At 43.0% G+C, this 17,241-nt stretch overlaps 2 protein-coding genes across 3 annotated transcripts; both read left to right on the forward strand.

Annotated features, from left to right (window-relative positions):
• Window positions 1–2,917: 2,917 nt before the first annotated feature.
• LOC146582290 (protocadherin-10) lies at window positions 2,918–9,617 on the forward strand. 2 transcript variants are annotated; one of them, XM_085294007.1, is made up of 5 exons: window positions 2,918–5,439; window positions 5,530–5,643; window positions 8,063–8,121; window positions 8,340–8,467; window positions 8,765–9,617. In XM_085294007.1, exons 1-5 carry the CDS (start codon window positions 3,121–3,123, stop codon window positions 9,067–9,069), a joined length of 2,925 nt encoding a protein of 974 aa, XP_085150133.1. In that variant the 5' UTR covers window positions 2,918–3,120; the 3' UTR covers window positions 9,070–9,617. The 2 variants fall into 2 exon arrangements, with proteins under 2 accessions (XP_085150133.1, XP_085150122.1); XM_085293996.1 differs by having other exon boundaries at window positions 2,918–5,643.
• Window positions 9,618–14,719: 5,102 nt separating this feature from the next.
• On the forward strand, window positions 14,720–17,140 carry pcdh2a1 (protocadherin 2 alpha 1). Its single transcript, XM_085246127.1, has one exon. The coding sequence runs from the start codon at window positions 14,720–14,722 to the stop codon at window positions 17,138–17,140; it is 2,421 nt and encodes an 806-aa protein (XP_085102253.1).
• Window positions 17,141–17,241: the final 101 nt, after the last annotated feature.

Below are 17,241 nucleotides of genomic sequence, written 5' to 3' on the forward strand. Positions count from 1 at the left end.
GAAGCAAATATAGTTAAAAGATGATGCTATGCTTTAGTGGAAGGGTGATTTGGGGGCCATCATTACCTAAAAACACACAAGATGAATAATTAATGTTTTATGCTTTAGGGTGAAATGTGCAGGATTAATTGTATGGAGTAGATACTGATAAGGATTCATTTTTAATACATCTAAAGCTATGCGAACAACACTGTGAGCAAATGTGAGCACTTTAAGACTAAACACATTATGGCCTCCACTAATAAGCTTATGTTCAGTCTTCCTTGTGTTTCTCTTGATTTCCTGTGAGGTGCAGAACTACAGATAACTTTATCCGATTTAATTTTGTATCAGCAAAAATTATCCAGTGCTGTTAAAGAGAAGCAACACTTTTCTTTGGCACACAATACATTTTAAACCGTTCCATTTATTGCGGTATCGCATATTGTCCGATAGATGGCGCCACAAGATCACGAATGGAAAAGAAATATAGCGTTTTAAGTGCACTTACATGTGGACATTATGAGCCAAATAAAACATAGACGGCACTAAAGTGGAACTGAAAGCGCTTATAGAGAAAACAGCCCCCTTTATTTCAAGTGCATAAAAAAAACAAATGAGTTTCTAACCACTTTACCATCCTTCATCCACCCACCAGTACTTTTTCATTCTGTGGGGAGGAACGGGTCACGGTCAGATGGCTTCTGAGCGGTAGTTCAGAGAAAGTAGTCTTTCTGTCGGACAATTGGGTGAGCGAGGCGATAGGGGCGGATGAGTCCGGCTTAATGCTGCGTGTAATGCATGTTAATGTTACAGGCACCGAGGGACCGCCGGCCCGAGGGCTCTGGGATTATTTATCACAAAACATTTGTATTCTTCCGTCGGAGAACGGTTGATCCCGGATAGCTGCACACTAATCCTTCACTCCGTTAATTAAAAAGAAGGGAAAAGCAATGGAACTGGTGGTGGTGGTAATTTTTTTTTCTTTTTCCAGAAATGTAATCATTTCTGGAGAAGCTTAACCATCTGCTTGAGGTTAAGTCTACAAGCAGATTGTATTTTCTGCTTATTTAAACCTGGGGATTTTAGTTTTTCCTGAAAAGGGGAGGGAAATGCATGCCAGTGCTGCTTATTGGAGAGATAGAAGTGCAGCAACTTTAGTTCCCAGGGGAAGTAAAAGTAATGCTTTTTTTCCTGCGATTTCTTCCTCCGGGATGAGGATTTATGGTTTGATAGCATTGCGGTTTTATTCAAAAACAAGTAGTGACCTTTCTTACCTCTCCTTTAAAAACCCAGCTGAATATGAAGAGGGAACGTTATTCTCTCAGTTGCTTAAGAGAGAAATGTCAGAAACAACCACTGTCTTCAAGTGGAAGTATTCCCTTTGGCCCTGTTTGATTTGTTTTGAAAGTGAAAAGATCGCAGCAACATTAGACTTTGTTTCCCTGATCACCCTCAAAGAGGACCAACCATCAACACGATTTTCCACAGAGGTTTTAGTCCCCAGGTTGTTGGGAGCAATTTATAGAAAAATGCAGCGTCTAGTGTAAAAGGAAATGCTGCCCCTAAGAAGCAGAAATGTTTGTTTCTTGTTCTTTCTCTCTCATCTCCTTCTCGCTTCTTTTCCTTTTTAGTTGCTAACAAGCCCAACGCTGCCCGGGGGCCAAGGCTGTGTCGTCAGTCCCATGAAGAGACTTTCAGATTTCCACCATTTTTTTTGGCATTAGGATGCTAGTCGTGTCTGTCTGGAGAAGAACCTGAATTCACAAAGGCAGCCTTTGGTCGCACTCTAACTCTGTCTTTAACTGCTCCCTGCCGCTCACTGCTTGTCTAACTGACCAGGATATACAGGAAAGCGATTAGATGTGAACAAACATGCGCGGTGCTCTAAAGAGTTGTTCTCTTTATCTCAAAACTATAATGGCACTCTGATACAGCCTTTTCTGTTTATGCCAGTCTGTAAACAAATCATCTATGAGATATTTATCTAATCCCAACCACAGTATAATACCTGATTAGAGACAAGTATGATTGAGGCTTTATGACACTGCTTTTACGTTGATTGTGTTGATACATGTACAGACCCACTTAAGTGAATTAAAGGCGTGTAATGCGTATTTGTATTGGTCTTTTGTCCGTTTATGATTCTCAAAGTAATCGTTTTAAGTTCCAGGACCTGTAGCTCACACTCATTTAAACACTGATTAAAATGAATACTCTGACCTATCAAAGATTCTTTTTGTAAAACCCAATTTCGCATGTGATGATTAATGAATGGGACTGTTTTATAGTGTTTGTATTCATCTTCAAAGGGCTCTAATTCAAAAGCATTATGAAGTCCCAGGAGCCTACTGTTAGTGGCCACTGGGCCATTTGAAGCAGAGCGAGTGAGTGCTTAAGCTTGTGTGTTTTGTTTACTGTATTTCAACACGTACTCATGGGACCTCAGAAGAATAGTTTATTATTTTTCTGAAGGTGCAGTGGGGATTGCAATAAAACAATAACACGATGTTGGCTATCACCACGGTCCTGGCGCAGTAAGGAGCTGGGAAAACCAAGACAAATCCTTACTCATCCTCATCTAGTAAACCCAGCCTAGGAAAGGACACCCGTGACACACTTTGACTCCTAATCCAAATCTGGCTCTGACGTCTGGTATCAAACTTACGCCCTGTCCTCACTTTAATGGGTCAGGCGAACAGACACGCGGATGTGAAAGGGTTAAACGTCTACAGTAATTAGAGTCGTATTTCGCGTCAGCGTCCTCCAATACGGAGCTGCGAGAAGCCACGTCCACCCCCTCCATCTCTCTTTCCATCTCTCTCTCCCTCTCTCTCTCTGTCACACACACACACATACACACGCACCTCCCCACCGGCTCCTCCAAGTGCCTAATACACTGTAAAATCAAAGCGCGAGCCTCCCCCGTTCATACCGGTGTTGCGCGTGGAGCACAGCACCGAGAGAGGTGCTTTCACTCTGCTCCCGCTCTCTCATTCTAAGTATTTGGCAAAGTTACCCATACAAATAAATGTGACTAACTTCAATCTTAGGACAGGCTCCTTTTCTCTATTATGTACAGCTGAATGTCTTTATGAGGCGAAAGATGTCCGTGTGAGGTGCTTTACGCACGGGGCTGAAATGGATCACATTCTCTCCAGAGGCAGCTGGGTGCCGGTGACTGGCCTGGTTATATGTCTGCTTCTGTGCGCGTGTGTCGTGGACTTGGTTCTCGCGCAAATTCGCTACTCTATCCCAGAAGAGCTGGAGCATGGAGCTTTTGTGGGCAACATCGCCGAAGACCTAGGTTTGGATGTGGCAAAGCTGTCAGCCCGTCGGTTTCGTATCGTTTCTGGCGCAAAGAAACAGTACTTAGAAGTGAACTTGGAGAACGGGATTCTCTTCGTCAACGAAAAGATAGACAGAGAAGAGCTTTGTGAACGAAGCCCAAACTGTTTTTTGCACTTACAAGTGGTCATAGAAAACCCGTTAGAACTATACAGAGTTGAAGTGGAGATTTTAGACGTGAATGACAACTCCCCCAGTTTCCCGTGGAGCGAGTTTAATCTTGACATCACAGAGTCCGCTGCGCCCGGCTCTCGTTTCCCGTTGGAGAGCGCCCAGGACCAGGACGTTGGCACCAACTCTCTGCGCTCATACCTGCTGAGCGCAAACGAGCACTTCGCACTGAACATCCAGACGCGCAATGATGGGAGCAAGTTTGCTGAGCTCGTGCTGGACACCCCACTGGACCGGGAACAGCAGAAAAAGCATGAAATGGTTCTGACTGCTTATGACGGGGGCTCACCGGAACGCTCAGGGACAGCGCTGATAACTATTACAGTTTTGGATGCCAACGATAACGTGCCTGTGTTTGACCGCGCAGTTTACCGCGCGAGCCTGGTGGAGAACGCACCGAGAGGGACGCTGGTGCTGAAACTGAACGCCACAGACCTGGATGAGGGCTCGAACGGGGAGGTTACTTATGCGTTCAGCGGGCACGCACCACTCAAGGTGCGCGAACTGTTCAGCGTGGACCCCTACATGGGTGAAATCCGAGTGAAGGGTATTGTGGACTATGAGAAAGCAAGTGTTTATGAGTTGTATGTACAAGCGAAAGACAGGGGACCCTCGGCCGTGGCCGTACACGGCAAAGTGCTGGTGGACATCCTGGATGTAAATGACAACGCTCCCGAAGTTATCCTCACATCAGTGTCCACTCCCGTTCAGGAAGATGCGCCAGCAGGTACGGTGATAGCGGTTATCAGTGTTATGGACCGGGACTCTGGAGAGAACGGAAACGTTGACTGCCAAATTCCAAACAACGTTCCCTTTCAGCTCCACTCATCTTTTAAAAACTATTACACTCTTGTGACAAGCGAGTTTCTGGACAGAGAAACCGTGTCCGAATACAACATCACCCTCACAGCACGAGACCTGGGCTCTCCTTCGCTCTCTACCAGAAAAACCATTCTCGTTCAAGTGTCTGACATTAACGACAACCCCCCGCGGTTCTCCCAACCTTCATACACAGTTTATGTGACCGAGAATAATGCCCCTGGCGCTTCCATTTGCTCTGTAACTGCATTCGACCCCGATTCTAACCAGAACGCCTATCTGTCTTATTCTATTCTGGAGGGTCAGATTCAGGGCATGCCCGTGTCCACTTATGTCTCAATCAACTCTGACAACGGCAACATCTACGCACTGCGCTCCTTTGATTACGAACAATTAAGAAACTTTCAGATTCTGGTACAGGCACAGGACGCAGGCTTCCCCCCTCTCGCGAGTAATGTCACAGTTAACGTCTTTGTCTTGGACCAGAACGACAACGCACCTGTTATCGTATCCCCACTGCCGAAAAACGGCACTGTGGCCACAGAGGTGGTTCCGCGGGCAGTAGACGCTGGCTATCTGGTTACCAAAATAACAGCGATAGACGCAGACGCGGGGCAGAACTCCCGCTTGTCCTATCAGGTGTTACAGGCTACAGACCCGGGGCTGTTCAGCGTAGCTCTGTACACGGGAGAAATCAGGACTATTCGTCGAATAGTAGAAAAAGACGCAACGAGACAGAGACTGGTAATATTAGTCAAGGACAACGGGCAGCCACCGCTTTCCGCCACTGTCTCCATTGTCCTCACAGTGGTAGACAGCGTGCCCGAGACCCTGTCAGATTTCGGGGACCTCACACTCAGCCCGCAGCCCCCTTCAAACCTCGCTCTCTACTTGATCGTGTCGCTGAGCACTATATCCTTAATATTCCTGGTGGCTATCATCGTGCTGGCTGCAGTAAAGTGCTACAAGGATAGCGAGACTCTCAGCGGGTACAACCTGCCCCCCCTATCCTGCTGCTGCTGCGGGGGGTTTCAGCCAGAGCCGCCCCCGGAGATGTTCAAAAAATCCAACCTCAACCTGCAGATTTCATCCGCCGCCAAAGTGCCCACGAACTGCATGGAGGTGAATGGAAATAGCAGTCTCTCTCAATCATATTGTTATAAAGTGTGTCTAACCCCCGAATCAGCCAAAAGTGACTTTATGTTTCTGAAGCCGTGCAGCCCGAGCAGCACACCGAGGAACAACGAGGCAAAGAGCGCGGAAAACTCGTGGAACGCGCAAAGCCGGAGCGCATCTGTGAACAACGGAGCAACTACTCCCAGTGAGGTAGAGTGAAATCAGCATATAGTATAAAACAAAGGAGAGCGAGCGTTTAATTCCACCCCATTCCACACACTGACACAATAACAACTATCAACTCAGTTTCCATCAGATGTGAATCTAGACTGTGACATTCTCCCATGAAGGTCAAATCGCGCATGCCATACAGGCTGGTACTCAACTTGAGGAAAACCTTCAGTAAAGTCACTCTTTTCTTCTATCACTCCCTCGTTAGTGTTTTCGCACAGCGTGTCGTCTTCACAGCGTTTTAATATAATTGTGGCAATAATGAATTCTAATTGTGCTGCCCATGTTAATGTTTTGCACCCGGGAAATGAAATGAGACGACGTGAGATTACATTTTAATTGACATGTTAATGAAAGTGTAAAGCCCCATCTTGCGAGGAGCATATGCTGTGCAAAAAACCGTGTCTGAGAACGAAGTGAGATGTCAATTACTGCACGAGAGGAAGATGAGATGTAGTTCAGGCAGTCTCCTCTGTTCAGTCTTGGTATCAATTCAAGCATTTAATAATAATTCGAGAACTAATTATAGAGATTGTGACCTGCGAGAACAATGTCTACATCATCCAGTGTTATTGCCACACAGTTTTCATGCAGTGACGTGCACACACCTGCTTCCAGCGTATCTACCTGAACAAAAAGTCAAGGTTACAAACATGAAGGTGAATGGCAGCTGTTTGAAATTGTCAGCCTTGGGTTCAGGCAATCCATGTCACGGGCACTCGGGTTTGTGAACACGCCTTCTTGTTTTCAAACTAACAATACAGGACAGATAACCTCACTAACTATGCCTCAAGGGCACAAGGACGACCGAACCATTATACCAGACACAATGTGGCGTATTCGCAAGAGGGGGGTGGCTGTCCATTATTGATGAAAAATGGCAAATGGTCGGTTTTGGGGAGACAGGGGAGGACATCGCGAGGGGAGGGGGCAAGGAGAAGGAGGGGGCGCAAGGACATGGCTGGACTGAGACGTGGACAGCCTGTAGATCGGCCCCAGCACTGTCCTCTGAATGCGAGGAGAGAAAGAGAGATGTGGCTTCATATTTGTCGAGCAAGGGTGGGGAAGAGGAGGGGGTGAAAGGGAAGGAAGGAGAGGGGAGAAATGAGACGAGGAAGGGGGGTAGTTTACAGAGGAAGGGTGTCTACGCCCGTGTTTTTTTTATTTTTATTTTTTATTATTATTATCATAATAGACGGAGCAGCAGACCATAAATATGTGCGTAATGCCGATTCCGGTATGAATCGGCCCTGACTCTTTGTCCCCTCCGGTCTAATAGCGTGGAGGGGACAAAGAGTCAGGCCCTTGATACCAGACTCCACCAGGCTGACTGAGAAATGTCAGCCCGGTCACTGACACATACACCTCTGGCCACAAGAGGGAATTCGAGGTCACGGTGAATGTGCCGCCTGTAGCTAAACTCCTTCAGGAGAAAGTGTCCTTCTTTTTATTAATTGGCTCCACCAAATCACCCGGTAGTGCCCCTCAGCGTGCTCACGTGAGTCACAGTGAGGTTGTCTCTGGCGCGTCAAAGACAAATCACAACGAATCACAAATACTCGAAGCAAGTGCATAACCGCGCTTAAGTTGACGAATTGAAGGTGAAAAGGGAGATTAAACACACATCTAAGCGCGCACGACACACAGGAAAGGTAGGCGAATGTGATGTGTGCCACGGTGTGAATGCGTGGCGAGACGTGCTGGGTTATTCCATTTACAGCTGCGAGGGCCGCAAACTTTTCAAGGCTCTCTGCGAGACTTTTAATTAAAAACCTTGCTCGAGGAGCGTCAGGCAAATATTAATGTAAAATGATGCATAAAATCCACAAAACAATGACGTGTGTAATTTTCTTAATTTCCTCCCTGGCACGGTTCCCTTTGAAGATTAAAATCATGTTTCGTTTCATCCCGGTGGGGTTCTAATTGGTTTTGTGCACAGCTGGCTGAGGACAGTATTTTGAATACCGATTCTAATAATAGCTTACGTCGCATTCTTCTCGTTAACAACTTTAGGTGAATTAATGGAGCGTGGAATCCATACTATGAGAATCAAATTGGAATAAATATCACTCGGGTGCTCTCTTTCACCCTTCCCGCTGCGCCACGGAGGATAAAAGCAAAACTAAGTGACAGGCGAATCGTAGCTGGAGGCGTCACCACTTCTACTCTTGAAATGAGCATGTTCTGCCAAACATCCACGGGGCGGCAGCCACGATCCATCTGAAAAGAATCGTGTCTTCAATTCAGGAGGGATCCCAAGAAAGTCTACTCCTGTCAGCTATCAGTGACCTCTATCATAACAGACATCGTTTAGATGAAATTAAAAATAGAGCCACACGGAACTGATCGTTGACATGAATACCCTTCCATTAACTCTGACAATATCTTCCCTCTGCAGCTAAAGCAGCCAAACACAGACTGGACTCTCACGAAGAACAAAAACTCCTCTATTAAAAGGTATAGTTCTGAACTTTGACCTGATTTCTGTAGAGCAGCATTATGACCTGCCCCCCCCCCCCCCCCCCCCCCATCACACACAAACACACACACACAAGTATGTGCTCAATAAAGCTCTAAAGCATACAGTCTGCATAAAAAATGCTCATGTCAATATGATTTGCATTTTCATAAATATGAGTCAACGGTGTTGTTACACAGACTTATTTCATTTGTAGTTACAATTCCATAAACATGGATGGCACCCTCATGCGAAAAGCCATGCATGCAGACCCAGAAAACTATGTCACCTCAATGGCACCTGGACAATACTGGACCTGGGGTACTCACATGAGAGGCACGAAAGGTGAGAGAGGCTAAATGCATTCCTGCTTATGTATGCATATGGAGTATTTCATCTACACTACTTTAATATTACACACGCTGCGCATCCTCGTTCTTTAATTTTTTGACTTTTTTGTTATTCCCTTAACTCACTTGTAGCTGACGGCCTACCTCATCCTCACTAAACTGACCACTAAACAGATCACTGCTCCTTTTACTGCATTTAATCGTTAACAGTCCTTACAACAAGCTGTAAAGACATGAGTCAGTATTGAATAATAAGCAGTTGTTTCTTCTCTCCTTTCTCCTCATGTTATAGATTATAAAATGTCTCCTTCACCCAGTGGGATTCCCTCTCGCCCCTGGACTCCTCGGTGTACACCTCCTCCCCAGCAGCAGCAGCCTTCAATCCCCTCCCACCCGCACCCACACCCACCACCCGATTACCACCACAATGTGTACATCCCTGGGACGCCATCAGGCTTTTGCACCCTGAGGCCTGCCGCACAGCGAAGCGACCTAGATGTCCACAATTCATTTTCTACTTTTGGAAAGAAGCGCCGTCTCCAGATGTCGCCCCAGGGAGAGACTGCGATCATAAATAATGACCTGTACAATGACTGACTTTTCAATAACTGCCCTAGTGGATGATTAAAAAGATGGATATCCTTATATGAAAACAGAGGTAGAGCCCACCCAGTACATAAATTAATGAACATATGATTTATAAGTGGTATGAAAATAGAAAGGGAAAGAGGAATAATGTATGGACAATCTGTTTTGAAGAAGGATAATGAAGGTCTGATGGCTATTTATTTGACATGCCACTGCAACATTGTCAGCATATGTGTCTGTTTTTATTATTAGAATTATCATTATTATTATTTAGACAATCAAACTGGAGCAGCAGTTACATCCAAAATAGTTTTCGAAAAAGCATTCGTGGACAATAATTTTGCACATCCTTATGAATTTATATTTTTTGGTTACATGAAAAAGAAGACGTGTTTTTCCTTTTTGTATCTTTGTTTGCTAACAGAGCTTGTGTGAATATGAAACAGTGAGTATGTATATGCAAGCTGCACCATGAAGCAGACTACTGTAATGACAGGGGAGGGTTCCTTCCTTTACACATGTACTGTATACATTTATGAAAATAAAGTATTTTTTTCATATGGCCTTCCTCTTTTCTTTCAAGCAAGCATTTGTGACCTGCTGTGATTCATAAAACATAATCCCTGCACCAAAACACAGATTCAGTCGATGTGCACGCATAAATGATTTAGATGTAAGTTTTCCAGATCTATGTTTAATTAGCCTGAGTTAATTATTTTGAGGTGAAAAAGTTCCAGAGCTACTTGTACAAGGGTGAAAAGCTTTTCGCCTTGGTAAGCTGTTTTCCACGGTGAGGAATAAACATAGTAAAATGCTAACATATGCTAATTGGAGTGCTTGCATTTCCATTTGCCCGCAGAGAATAGTGGGGTTCATTAACTGAACAAACAGAACCTCCTCTCTCGAAATATCACTTTAATTAAGACCACGAACAGGAATACAAGGGAGGAAAGAGAAAGGATGGGGGTGGGGGGCTCTTAACTCCAAATGCCACACCTGAATCTGAGCAAGGGGGCCTGTGGCTTCTCTCTCTATGTATGCCCTTTTATTTCTTTCTTCTCTGGGAATTAGTTCACAGCATCAACAGATGGGAGCTGGCCACTGGCCAGAAATGAGCAGGGTAATTAGGTTGTCCTATGGCTCAGATTGAAAATAATGTCGTTAATAAGGAAACGGGTGTCCATAGAGAGCATGAAGGGGAGCAGAGTAACCTTCTCTGTAGTAAGGTGATCCACAGGGACAGTGAAAGGGGCAGCCATTTTTAGATCGGCTTGGCTCATTTTCAGGTTTTGATCCTTGAAATAAAGTGGAAGTTGGACATTGTTTTTTTCTTTTCTGTTTTAAACACGTTCAGAAACGCCAAATTCGTGTATATAAAATAGATCACATACATATCAGCTTCCTTTAAAGTCAGCAACTGGTGAAATTGTAGTGAAATGATAAAATATAAAATCTCAACGTTTCTTCTCTTACAGCATAGCAGGACTTGTAAGGCAGACAGACTCGCTTCATTTCCACATCATGTAACCATTACTGTCGGTCGCACTGGGAGCTGTCCATTGTCATAGTGCTGAAACGGCTTTGTCCATTTGTGCCTCTAAATCCAACTGCAACGTTTCCTGTTGTCCACCAGAGGGCGCTTAGAGCACGGTGCAGCAGGCTGGATTTAATGCTTTCACAGCAGCCTCTCACATACATAAATCATGACCTCTTAAAATGTTTTGTTTTTAATTTTTAAGTAGTGATAAGAAAACAAAGTCATGAGGTGTAAATTATGCTCGTAAAATACAAATAAATTGCATACCCCTCCCCCCCTCTCTAATGTCAGTGGTAGGTTTAACCAAAAAAATACCAATAATGCAACAACATAACATTAGATGAAAACGCTGTTACAACACTGTTGCAACAACCTTGCATTCATTAATGTAAAAAAAATGCTCTACTTAAATGAAGCAATTGAATGTTGCAGCTTGCTGTGGTGAAAAGCTTTAAATACTGTTGATTACATTAATCTCTGTTTGTTCGTTTTTTTCGTTAACCACATCTTACTCTGCAAACTAACTACTACAGTTTCCCCAAAATATAAACACATAAACAAAGTAGTTGAGTAAAAAACACACAATTACACAAAGAAACATAGATGAAATGTGGTTTAAATACTCAAGTAAAGGACAAAAAAGGACAAGTGCCTCCGAAAACTACTTAGTAAACTGTAAGTTAAGTTATTTATATATTATAGATGTTTAAATTTGATTAATTTATGATCACAACGTTTTCACAGTCACTATACTGACCAGTTTTTCCACAGAATAGTTCCCCGGTAGAGGGCATCATTGAGTAAAAATTATTTTAGTGATCCACTTATTTAAAACGCTTATCCAACCCAGGGAGAAGTGTTCCCCTCCAAACAAAACTTGTTGGACAGAAAATATAACAGAAAATATTATGTGGACACCGTGTAATGTACAAACAAAACAAACAAGCAAAAACAAAAAACTGGTCGAATCTCAGTGGGAGTCATACTGTCTGTTGCATGGGCCCCCATTTTTTTGTGTCTCTGAAGCCCTTTATGACTCAGTCTGTTTGCTTAGGGTTGTTGTCATATGGGCAGATCAGATTCTTCACTAATAGTCTCATGCGTGATAACATCTGAGCCTATATTGCAAAGCCTAGTGAGTTCTTGGCAAAAAGCATAATGAAAAAGTAATTAAAAATAATTGTAATAAAATGTAATAAAACTTTGGCAGTCAAGGAGTACTACCACTACTACCACATATATTAGTGAGCCACCATTTCATGAGTAAGATGGCTCAGTGTACATTTTTAAACTTAATTTTCAATCTTTAAGATAATTAAATGAATGTAACAATCATTTCCATCAAATCTGACTTTTTATATTAAGTGTGCATGGATTTTTTAAATGTAAAATTGTGGTTTCAGATAATAAAATTTTTTAAATAAAGCATTCCAAACCATGAAGTTACATAAAGTAGTGACTCAGACACATTCACATTCTAGTGACCAGTGCTGTTTCCAAATTAGTTTCATCTTCAACAAATCTAAAATTATTTTGACCAAGACTATTTATTAGAAAAAGTCAGGTTTCACATTTTCAGAGGCATTTTCTAGCCAATCCTTACAGTGTATGTACAAAGGAAATGGCATTTTAAGCAGTGATTGATTAGAAAATAACACATGTTGAATTAACACAAAAAATTACAAAAAGTGAAGATTACAGTTGGGTGTGACCTGATTAAAGCATCCATAGATACAGGCCAGACTCATCTAGTCCACTTGTGGGACCAGAAATAATAGATAATCAGATAACTGAGGTTAGATTGATAGAGGCTGTGATGATCACTGGCACTCCTTTTGGCTCTTTTAAACGCATCATGATGAACTGTCAGCTTAGGTCTTTAAGGGAAACTTGATGGATTCAAGGAGATTTATTGTCATTCGCAGCACATGTTTACATGAGGTGGAACCTCATGTACACATGGTCCCGGAGCAAGAAGAAACAGTATTTTAAATTGTAAGTAAATTAATAGTTAAAAAAACAAATACAATTACCAGTTGGGAGAATAGATATAGAAATGTAGGTATAAATATAGGTATAGATACTTTAGCAGCAAACGGGCATAATGACCAGCATTGATAAAGTGACGGTGTCAGTAAGTGTCTTATTGTAAACTGTGATGTAATCCAGTTGCAGTACAGAAGGTAAACCAAAATACCCAAGGTATGTGTAGCTCTCTCTCTCTTCTGTGAACATGATGATCCATATACAGTGGAAGTCCCCAGTGAGCTGTTTATTACATTTATCAATCCCATTCTCCTTTGCCTTAAAACTATTGCACAAAAACACTTTTCCTTCTATGGGCTTCTCACAACAGCAGTTATGAGTGTACTTTAATGAGCAGATAATAATTTTATTGCAGCCCGGAAATACTTCCAGGCACTAAGTGTACTGAGTGTATCCTTGACTATCATAGAGCTCATACTAATTAGAACATTGCTTAACATATTTTTTTTCCATCAGTGAGATCCGCCTGTGGATCGCAGCTTGTACTCTGGCTTGCAGAGTACAACAGTCAGACTGAAATCAGGAACATAACGGTGCATGATAACTGTGCAAACATTTCAAATACACAGCCAGTGGTGGGAGGTAAAAAGCTGATCTTAATTTGCCTTTTTGTCAAGAACTTTGACAAGACAGTAATCTAAAAGGAGACGAATTGCACAGTGAGAGATTTTGCTAAGGCAGCTGCAGTAAACTCTGACACATGCTCTCTATCTTTCTCTCTTTCTCTGCCAACTGTAAACATCCTTTGATTGAGAGTATCACTCTTTCCTGATTCCAACCAGTCAGATTTTGGCACTACTCTCTGCTGCTGTCAGCTGTCATTTAGGTGTCAGATCAAGGAGGGACGCACGTCTCCTTCACACAATTCACCTCCAGGTTTTATCAGTGTCTTCTCACTGATTACATCACACCCACTCACATCTTCATCATTGTTCTTCACCCCTACTGTACCTCTCAAATGTGTAGCCTTGTTGAGTATATGTGGTAAAATCTAGTGAACACTTGACTCTACTTACACTTCAACTGTTACTCATTGTGGATGTTTACCCTAAAAAACTTTCTGTTACTTGAGTCTCCTTAGACTGAATGCTTCCACCCCCTAAACTACTATAAAGTTAAATGCATACAATGTGTTTGTTTTAGTCCAAGACCTACTTCAACTTCACTACAATTTGGCTGCTATCTTGTAGAGACCAACTACATGCGGATTTCTTGACTGTTTCCATATTACAGGCAAAACAAAACAAAACATGTTTTAAACTTTTAAAAATTAATATAAAAGTAAATGGAAATAAAAGTCATAAACTACAAACTGTAAAATAGCATCTACCAGCACAGGTCATTTGCCAGCTTAGGGCAGACTGTAGTAGGCTGGCGTCAAGTAGTAACAGCGCCAACAGGCTTGTGTATAAAGGCACAGAAAGCTAGAAAAGGTTTATGTCTTTATTATACAATCATATACCTCAGTAATGTAGGAGCTGTTTTAAACAGCTGTTTTAAATCATCTAGTGGCATGTAAATAAAATAAAGACATGCCAACTTAAGGATAGTAGATTGTTTTATCCTCCATCATTTATTCCCTTGTTATAAAGACCTCAGACAATATTTGAAATTAATCCTTTATTATTACAAAACAAACAACTGTCTTTTGAAGACATGCCCGATGAATGAGAGATGTTGTCAGGATAAAGCACACAGTGCTGCTCGTGCGCCTGTGTGTGTGTTTGGGGATGTCCTTCCATGCGTCAGTGCCTTGCGAAGCTGCAAAGCTGATTTCAGAGCTGAATAATTCAATACACTATGTTTAGCGTGTATCGCACGGTGTCACTGTTGACCACTAGAGCACACTACCACACTACTCTTCTTCTCTGAAGTCATGACACACCCATTTGTAAAGGCAAAGGACTGGTTTCTTAAATGGGCGCTTATGATTATTTACACACAGAACCTTAATTCATTCTTGTCTATTGTTTTTCTGGATTTTTTTTTTTGCAAAGATACTCTGTGAAATCTTAAGAATCCCAGACATAAAACGGCTTTTAGGATCTGGCTTATTTTTTTCCTGCAAAGGAAAGGATGAGATTTTGCATTGCCGTCTTTGTCTTGTGTGCAACATGGCCAGCCGCTTTGTCGGTGACACGGTACTCCATACCCGAGGAGAAGGAAAGGGGATCTGTTGTGGCTAATCTGGCTGCAGATCTGGGACTTGAGCAAGGAGGTTTGGCGCAACGAGAGGTAAAACTTGATATTTTTTCCAACAAAAAATACCTAGATTTTAACAAAAAGACGGGCGAACTGTACATCGTAGAAAAAATGGACAGGGAATATCTTTGTCCGGCGAAACCCGCGTCCTGCTTTTTAAAGCTCGATGTGATCATAGAAAGCCCCTTACGTATCTTCAACATCGAGCTTGGAATAACGGACATAAACGATAACGCTCCACATTTCCGACGGGACAGAGTAGAGCTCGACGTTTCAGAATCTGCAACGCCGGGCGAGAGGTTCTCCCTGCCCAACGGCGTGGATCCAGATGTTGGTATAAATACAATTAAAACGTACAAACTCAGTGTTAGCGAACACTTCACAATCGAAATTCAGACAGGTAGCGACGGAACTCAGTATGTAGACTTGGTGTTGACCAAATCGTTGGATAGAGAACAGACTGCTGTTCATAATTTAATATTAACTGCAGTGGATGGCGGTGTCCCGGTGCGCTCTGGCACTGCTAATATTATTGTAAGAGTACAGGACACAAACGATAATCCCCCACGGTTTGATAAGCAGACTTATACAATTAACATGACGGAAAACACCCCAATAGGGACCTTAGTGATGAAGCTAAACGCCTCGGACCTTGACGAGGGTTTGAATTCAGAGATTGTGTACTCATTCACCCTTTACACGTCGGAGAAAACACAAGAGGTGTTTTCACTGAATCATAACACTGGAGAGATAACTGTGAAAGGAACTATAGACTATGAAGATATGAAATTCTATGAGATGCACATAGAGGCCAGAGACAAAGGCACGCATCCCTTGCTTGGTCAGTGCAAAGTGGTCGTTAATGTGAAGGACATGAATGATAATTATCCGGAAATCATCATACAGTCTGTTAAAAACACAGTGGAGGAGAACGTAGCAGTAGGAAGTGTTATTGCACTTGTAGATATAAGTGATAGAGACACGGGGGATAACGGAAAAGTAAGCTTGACTATACATCGACCCATGCCCTTTACAATTAACACATCTTCAGATCGACCCATGCATTACAAGCTCATTGTGTCCGAGCCTTTAGATCGCGAAACAGTACCTGAATATGACATTACTCTAATTGTAACAGACGCAGGGATGCCACCTTTATCTGATAATGAAACAATAACTGTCCATCTGCTCGATGTTAATGACAACGCGCCACAGTTCCCCCAGTCATTTTATACTATACGTGTCATGGAGAATAACGCACCTGGGGCCTTGCTCAGCTCACTCACTGCCTTTGACCCCGACCTCCATGAAAACCAGTATCTAGTTTATTTCATAATAGAGAAGGAGATAGCTAACACATCCATGTCTATGCTGTTCTCCATCAATCCAGAGAACGGTAATCTTTACGCACTCAAAACCTTTGATTATGAGATTGAGAAGGAGTTTCTGTTCCACATCGAGGCCAGAGACTCTGGCTCTCCTCCTCTCAGCAGTAACGTGACCGTCCACATCATTATTGTGGACCAGAACGACAATGCTCCAGTTATTGTGTCTCCGTGGCGTGCACAAGGCTCTGTGGTGGAGGAAAAGATCCCCAGATCCACTGATAAAGGATCCCTGGTTGCCAAGGTGATAGCCTTAGACACAGACTCTGTGCACAACTCTCGGATCACCTACCAGTTTCTACAGGTGACTGACGCCACCTTGTTTAGTCTGGACCAATACAATGGAGAGATCCGGACTATGAGGATGTTCAGTTACAGAGATCCACGCCACCAGAGACTGGTTGTTGTTGCCAAGGACAACGGAGAGCCTGCTCTCTCTGCTACAGTCACCATCAAGCTGACCACAATGGAGACTGCTGTTAAAGCCTACTCTGACATGACTGAGGAGCCTCTGGAATATGACATCTTCTCAGACATCAACCTGTATTTGGTCATCGGTCTGGGCTCGGTGTCGTTTCTGCTGCTCATCACCATATTGGTCACCATCGTGATCAAGTGTCAGAAACCCAAGCCCAGCAAAGCAGCTCCTCCCTCCAGGAACAGTGTGATCAGTGAGAGGAACTCCACCATTGCAGACTCCACTCTGGTCTCCAACGATGCCTACTGGTACAGTCTGTTTCTAGCAGAGACCAGGAAAGGAAAGCTGGTGGTTAGACAACCTCTGCCAAAGGGCTCCAGGTACATTGTGTCCAGCATACCGAGAGGGACAGGACTGACAGACACTAGTGACTCAGCAGCTTCTACTCTGCAGGTGAGAGTTCAGTGTCGATATTTGTATTTATGTTCATGAGTTTTTATATTCATTATTCATTCATCATATACAGTAGACTCCTTCCACAATGTAAAAGTTCAGGAGTGATTTACTGTTATTTAAGCTCATTAATAGTATTA

The sequence above is a fragment of the Mchenga conophoros genome, linkage group LG2 (genome assembly GCF_057382185.1).
Source record: "Mchenga conophoros isolate Kocher_MC1m ecotype Shallow Benthic linkage group LG2, M_conophoros_male_GT1.1, whole genome shotgun sequence".
NCBI classification, from domain to species: Eukaryota; Metazoa; Chordata; class Actinopteri; order Cichliformes; family Cichlidae; genus Mchenga; species Mchenga conophoros.

Coding starts and splice junctions, on each gene's coding strand:
- LOC146582290 (XM_085293996.1), top strand. CDS start 3,121: ATGGATCACATTCTCTCCAGAGGCAGCTGGGTGCCGGTGACTGGCCTG. Junction 5,644..8,062: donor GAGCAACTACTCCCAGTGAG/GTAGAGTGAAAT, acceptor TTCCCTCTGCAG/CTAAAGCAGCCAAACACAGA. Junction 8,122..8,339: donor AAAAACTCCTCTATTAAAAG/GTATAGTTCTGA, acceptor TTTCATTTGTAG/TTACAATTCCATAAACATGG.
- pcdh2a1 (XM_085246127.1), top strand. CDS start 14,720: ATGAGATTTTGCATTGCCGTCTTTGTCTTGTGTGCAACATGGCCAGCC.